The sequence below is a fragment of the Macrosteles quadrilineatus genome, unplaced genomic scaffold (genome assembly GCF_028750875.1).
Source record: "Macrosteles quadrilineatus isolate MER2022 unplaced genomic scaffold, UCM_ALF_1.0 Scaffold_189__1_contigs__length_204054, whole genome shotgun sequence".
Classification (NCBI taxonomy): Eukaryota; Metazoa; Arthropoda; class Insecta; order Hemiptera; family Cicadellidae; genus Macrosteles; species Macrosteles quadrilineatus.
The window spans coordinates 158,842-166,059 of NW_026542782.1; the positions used below are offsets into that span (position 1 = coordinate 158,842).

Below are 7,218 nucleotides of genomic sequence, written 5' to 3' on the forward strand. Positions count from 1 at the left end.
ATTTAAAAGGAAGCAAGACTTCTGGTGAACTAAATGGATCAGAAATAGAACATGCGGAAACAAAATTACTGTGGTGTATACAAAAGGAATCGTCTCAAGAGTTAACATCAAGAAACAAAATGCAGACTTTTACTGATGAAAATGATTTGTTAAGAGTGAAATCAAAATTGACTTTAATGAACGATGACGAATATTTTAAGTTTCCAATATTGTTGCCCTCAAACCATGAGATGACGAAGAAGCTTATAGCAGAAAAGCACCGTCTACATCTTCATGCTGGGATCAATACTTTGGTGTCAATTTTACGTCAAACATTTTGGATTTTGAGGTGTCGGAACTCTGTCAAAAAGATAATATCAAGATGTGTCATATGTAAGCGACACAAAGGAAAACCTCTTCAGTGTCCACCCCCTCCCTTGCCACTTGAAAGAATAAGTGATTCAAAAGTTTTTGAGACAACGGGTGTAGACATTGCCGGGCCATTGTTCTTAAAAGAAGGTATAAAAGCATACATAGTTCTGTTCACATGTGCTGTGTATAGGGCGATCCACCTCGAACTTACAACTTCTCTGTCTACGGAAGCTTTCATTTCTGCTCTTCGTCGGTTTGTAGCGAGAAGAGGTCGTGTTGTCACAATTTATTCAGATAACGGGAGGAACTTTGTTGGAACAAGTAATCTTCTCAGACGGATCAACTGGGATGAAATTGAAAAGTTTTCATCTGTCCAGAGGATTAAATGGAAGTTCAACCCTCCTTCAGCGGCATGGTGGGGCGGATGGTGGGAGCGACTTATTGGAGTGGTAAAGGAAATTTTACGACGAAACTTGGGAAATTCATCAGTCACGCAGGAAGAACTCTCAACAATTTTGTGTGATTGTGAAGCAACTGTAAATTCAAGACCTTTGACTTATCTTTCGAATGATGATGACTGTTTACAACCATTAACTCCAGCCCTATTCTTACAACCAACATCAACAGCTGAATTACCAGATTTGGATGAAATTGAGTGTCTAAGTTTAAATAAAAGAGTGCGTTATATAAACAAATTAAGAAGATCACTAAGAGACAGGTTTAAGAAAGAGTATTTGGCTACACTCATTCACAATGGAAAAAACAAGAAAAGTAGAGAACCCATTATTGGAGAAGTTGTATTGATAGGAGATGATAACACAAAACGAATAAGATGGCCTTTGGGGTTGGTACAAGATGTATATCCAGGAAGAGATGGATTCTCCAGAGTCGCAAGACTAAAAACTGGAAATGGTATTTTGACAAGACCACTACAAAGACTTTTTCCATTAGAAATCACAGCTTGTGAAAAAGAGTGTTTGAAAGAAAATAAACCACTTGAAGAAGAAGATGTTATAGTTCAAAACGAAGGCTTTGATTTCGCTAAGAAGAAAACCAGATGTGGAAGAGAAGTCAAAGTGCCCGAGCGATTTTACTGATTTAAAATTGCACATGTTTGGTTAGCAATTTTAAATGGGGGGAGGATGTTGTGAACTTTATTGAATATGTTTCCACTTCATTGATTTTCCTTTTGATCTGACTGTTATATTTTTTCTAAAATACTGTGTTTTGGTTTAACACATGTTAAATATTTTGTATTTAATTAATTTAATTGTTTAAAGATTCAGTTTAGACTTTGGTATTAATAAAGAAGCTTACTAATCTGCTTGTGAAATAATTATTTTATCATTTCTGGTAATTATTTCAAGATTCAAAACAGTTGACTTTGATTTTAGCGTATTGTGGTGTAATTCTCTTCTTGATGCATTCTTTGTTTGAAGTAAATATCTGCAATCTTCATGGAAATCTTGATTCTTGTATCCATATATTTTGCTGCTAATTTTGCTTGACTAGCTTCACTAAATAACTTCTTGATCAGCATTGTACGTGTTATTAAATTTACTTAAAGTAAATAAAAGAAACGTCTTAAAACACTTAAAACATATATTTACGCTTATACTGTTACTCACAAGACGGTAAATATACAAAAAAGGTGGTAAGTAGTGATCGATTTCGATTGGACACTCCAATCATCATCAGACCCAATAGGCGAATGAAAAGAATCTTGAATGGCGTCCCTACTTATACCCTATTGGCTACCGGAAGCACCGGCCAATACATTTTTATAAGTGCAACTGGAATCAAAATGTATTTGTTCATTAATCAACTTATTTCTATCTTTACATTTTTCCTTATAAATATACAATTCTTCCCAAGCATTCATTACATATCCTTTCTTACAATTCTTTAAAATATCTAGACTATCCTCCATTTTTCCTAGTGAGTGCCCATTTTGTAACAGGTGTTGTGCGACATTTGATCTTTCCGGTTTGTTGTTCCTCCATGCAGATATGTGGTTTTTGAAGCGGTTAACGAAGTTCACAGTCTGTCCAATGTAGAAGCTATCACAATCGTCACAATTGATTTTATATATGCCTGAAGTGTCGAATTTGTTACAATCTTCTATTTTTGGATGCAGTATTTTACTCATGGTGTTCTGAGTCCTGTAGGCTATTGAAACTCCGTATTTCTTGAATCTGTTAGCAATCCTTTGTGTTGTAGTCCCCGTGTAGCTAAATGTGATATATCTAGTGTTTTCCTCTTTTATCTCTTCTAATGTTGTTCTGCTGTGTAGTGTATTCTGTCTATCGATTTTCCTCCTCGTCTTCCTTGCGATGTCCTCTATCGTCTTGGTCCGAAATCCATTCACTTGAGCGATCTTCTTAATGGTGTCCAGTTCTTTTTTCCTATTGGTTTGGCTAAGTGGGATCTTATAGGCTCGGTACAGCATAGATCTAAAGGCTGCGGTCTTGTGGATTGTCGGATGGATAGACTTGTTGTTGATTGTAGTGTCCGTTTGCGTAGGTTTCCTGTAGATGTCAAACTCTATCTTGCTGTCTTTTCTCTCTAATGTGAGGTCCAGGAATTTGATCTTTTTGTTTTCTTCAAACTCGTTAGTAAAGGTTAGGTTCGGGTGGTGGTTGTTTAGTGTCTGCATCATCTTTTCGTGCTCCTGCTCCTGGGCTTGTCTGAAGATAACAAGAATGTCGTCTACATATCTAACATACAGTTTTACATCATGATTTTTTCTTAAATTCGTTAACATTTCTTTTTCCTGATGCTGTAAAAATATTTCTGACAAAATTGCCGAAAGTGGACTTCCCATAGCTAAACCATCTGTTTGTTCGTAAAATCTATTGTTGAATCAAAAATAATTTTGCTTCAAAACAGTCACAAGTAATTTTACAATCTGATTGACATATTCATCGTCTAAACTATTCTGTAAAAGCCTACATTTAACAAGATCTACAGTTTCGGATACAGGAATGTTTGTGTACAGATTTGCGATATCAAATGAGACTAGCCTACTATTCGAATCTATATCTATGTTCTTGACACGTTCAACAAATTCATACCTATTCTTTACATTGTATACATGTTCTAATTCTAAATCATTGCTGAGCTTACTTGCTAACAATTTTGAAACATTGTAGGTAGGAGCACATTTAAAGTTAACTAATGGTCTGATGGGTACATTCTTCTTGTGTATTTTTGGGATCCCTTTCATCACGGGCGCTTTAGAATTTAGGATGTTCATCTTCTGTCGACATTCTTCGGGAATCACTCTGGTGCATCTCTTCACGACGTCGGACAGCTCTCTTTGGTACTTCTACGTTGGATCCTTTTTAGCTCTTTGAAGTTATTTTCTTTGATGAAATCTTCCGTCTTCTTTATATATTCTTCTTTTCCGAGCACTACAATGGCGTTGCTTTTGTCTGCTTTCACAACGATTGAGCTATTCTCTTCCAGTTTCTTCTTTATTTTGCTGCACGTCTTCAGTTCTTAATTTCTGCTGGGATCTATGTGTCCTTGGCTGGTGAAATCGTTGGCTGTTACTTCCTTCCGAACGGCATAATGGTCTACGTCTCTGAGTGATTTTACATTTGCTTCAACTTCAGTAGCTAGTAGTTCGTTTTCGCCCTTCTTCTTCATTGGGAAATTGTACTTCATTCCGTAGTTCAGTATTTTCGTTTCTTCTTCACTGAATTGAATGTCTGTAAGGTTGATGACTCTCTTCTGGAATTTGTGTTCTGTACTGGTCCTATCCAAGTCTTTATTAGGTATATTCTTCTCTACGAGTTTGTCTAATTTGTAGTTTATCCGTAAATATTTCCTGTCCATGGCATCTTCAACCTCTTCACTGACGACTTCGTGTAGTAAATTCCATGCTATTAGTCCGTATGATCTCAAAAATTGTAGGTGGATGTCGTAGGCAATCTGGTTCAGTTCTTCTTTTTCACAGTAAAGTTGTTTGATCATATTTTGGATGAATAATACCTCTCCTTGTTCCTTGGTTCTTTTAGCGGCAGTAGTGTTACAGTTGACTTTGATTTTAGCGTATTGTGGTGTAATTCTCTTCTTGATGCATTCTTTGTTTGAAGTAAATATCTGCAATCTTCATGGAAATCTTGATTCTTGTATCCCTATATTTTGCTGCTAATTTTGCTTGACTAGCTTCACTAAATAACTTCTTGATCAGCATTGTACGTGTTATTAAATTTACTTAAAGTAAATAAAAGAAACGTCTTAAAACACTTAAAACATATATTTACGCTTATACTGTTACTCACAAGACGGTAAATATACAAAAAAGGTGGTAAGTAGTGATCGATTTCGATTGGACACTCCAATCATCATCAGACCCAATAGGCGAATGACAAGAATCTTGAATGGCGTCCCTACTTATACCCTATTGGCTACCGGAAGCACCGGCCAATACATTTTTATAAGTGCAACTGGAATCAAAATGTATTTGTTCATTAATCAACCTATTTCTATCTTTACATTTTTCCTTATAAATATACAATTCTTCCCAAGCATTCATTACATATCCTTTCTTACAATTCTTTAAAATATCTAGACTATCCTCCATTTTTCCTAGTGAGTGCCCATTTTGTAACAGGTGTTGTGCGACATTTGATCTTTCCGGTTTGTTGTTCCTCCATGCAGATATGTGGTTTTTGAAGCGGTTAACGAAGTTCACAGTCTGTCCAATGTAGAAGCTATCACAATCGTCACAATTGATTTTATATATGCCTGAAGTGTCGAATTTGTTACAATCTTCTATTTTTGGATGCAGTATTTTACTCATGGTGTTCTGAGTCCTGTAGGCTATTGAAACTCCGTATTTCTTGAATCTGTTAGCAGTCCTTTGTGTTGTAGTCCCCGTGTAGCTAAATGTGATATATCTAGTGTTTTCCTCTTTTATCTCTTCTAATGTTGTTCTGCTGTGTAGTGTATTCTGTCTATCGATTTTCCTCCTCGTCTTCCTTGCGATGTCCTCTATCGTCTTGGTCCGAAATCCATTCACTTGAGCGATCTTCTAAATGGTGTCCAGTTCTTTTTTCCTATAGGTTTGGCTAAGTGGGATCTTATAGGCTCGGTACAGCATAGATCTAAAGGCTGCGGTCTTGTGGATTGTCGGATGGATAGACTTGTTGTTGATTGTAGTGTCCGTTTGCGTAGGTTTCCTGTAGATGTCAAACTCTATCTTGCTGTCTTTTCTCTCTAATGTGAGGTCCAGGAATTTGATCTTTTTGTTTTCTTCAAACTCGTTAGTAAAGGTGAGGTTCGGGTGGTGGTTGTTTAGTGTCTGCATCATCGTTTCGTGCTCCTGCTCCTGGGCTTGTCTGAAGATAACAATAATGTCGTCTACATATCTAACATACAGTTTTACATCATTATTTTTTCTTAAATTCGTTAACATTTCTTTTTCCTGATGCTGTAAAAATATTTCTGACAAAATTGCCGAAAGTGGACTTCCCATAGCTAAACCATCTGTTTGTTCGTAAAATCTATTGTTGAATCAAAAATAATTTTGCTTCAAAACAGTCACAAGTAATTTTACAATCTGATTGACATATTCATCGTCTAAACTATTCTGTAAAAGCCTACATTTAACAAGATCTACAGTTTCGGATACAGGAATGTTTGTGTACAGATTTGCGATATCAAATGAGACTAGCCTACTATTCGAATCTATATCTATGTTCTTGACACGTTCAACAAATTCATACCTATTCTTTACATTGTATACATGTTCTAATTCTAAATCATTGCTGAGCTTACTTGCTAACAATTTTGAAACATTGTAGGTAGGAGCACATTTAAAGTTAACTAATGGTCTGATGGGTACATTCTTCTTGTGTATTTTTGGGATCCCTTTCATCACGGGCGCTTTAGAATTTAGGATGTTCATCTTCTGTCGACATTCTTCGGGAATCACTCTGGTGCATCTCTTCACGACGTCGGACAGCTCTCTTTGGTACTTCTACGTTGGATCCTTTTTAGCTCTTTGAAGTTATTTTCTTTGATGAAATCTTCCGTCTTCTTTATATATTCTTCTTTTCCGAGCACTACAATGGCGTTGCTTTTGTCTGCTTTCACAACGATTGAGCTATTCTCTTCCAGTTTCTTCTTTATTTTGCTGCACGTCTTCAGTTCTTAATTTCTGCTGGGATCTATGTGTCCTTGGCTGGTGAAATCGTTGGCTGTTACTTCCTTCCGAACGGCATAATGGTCTACGTCTCTGAGTGATTTTACATTTGCTTCAACTTCAGTAGCTAGTAGTTCGTTTTCGCCCTTCTTCTTCATTGGGAAATTGTACTTCATTCCGTAGTTCAGTATTTTCGTTTCTTCTTCACTGAATTGAATGTCTGTAAGGTTGATGACTCTCTTCTGGAATTTGTGTTCTGTACTGGTCCTATCCAAGTCTTTATTAGGTGTATTCTTCTCTACGAGTTTGTCTAATTTGTAGTTTATCCGTAAATATTTCCTGTCCATGGCATCTTCAACCTCTTCACTGACGACTTCGTGTAGTAAATTCCATGCTATTAGTCCGTATGATCTCAAAAATTGTAGGTGGATGTCGTAGGCAATCTGGTTCAGTTCTTCTTTTTCACAGTAAAGTTGTTTGATCATATTTTGGATGAATAATACCTCTCCTTGTTCCTTGGTTCTTTTAGCGGCAGTAGTGTTACAGTTGACTTTGATTTTAGCGTATTGTGGTGTAATTCTCTTCTTGATGCATTCTTAGTTTGAAGTAAATATCTGCAATCTTCATGGAAATCTTGATTCTTGTATCCCTATATTTTGCTGCTAATTTTGCTTGACTAGCTTCACTAAATAACTTCTTGATCAGCATTGTAC

At 36.3% G+C, this 7,218-nt stretch overlaps 1 protein-coding gene across 1 annotated transcript; it reads left to right on the plus strand.

The window, feature by feature from the left end:
• The first annotated feature begins 230 nt into the window (after nucleotides 1-230).
• Nucleotides 231-1,448, plus strand: LOC128982206 (uncharacterized). Its single transcript, XM_054401269.1, has one exon. The coding sequence runs from the start codon at nucleotides 231-233 to the stop codon at nucleotides 1,446-1,448; it is 1,218 nt and encodes a 405-aa protein (XP_054257244.1).
• The last annotated feature ends 5,770 nt before the right edge of the window (nucleotides 1,449-7,218 follow it).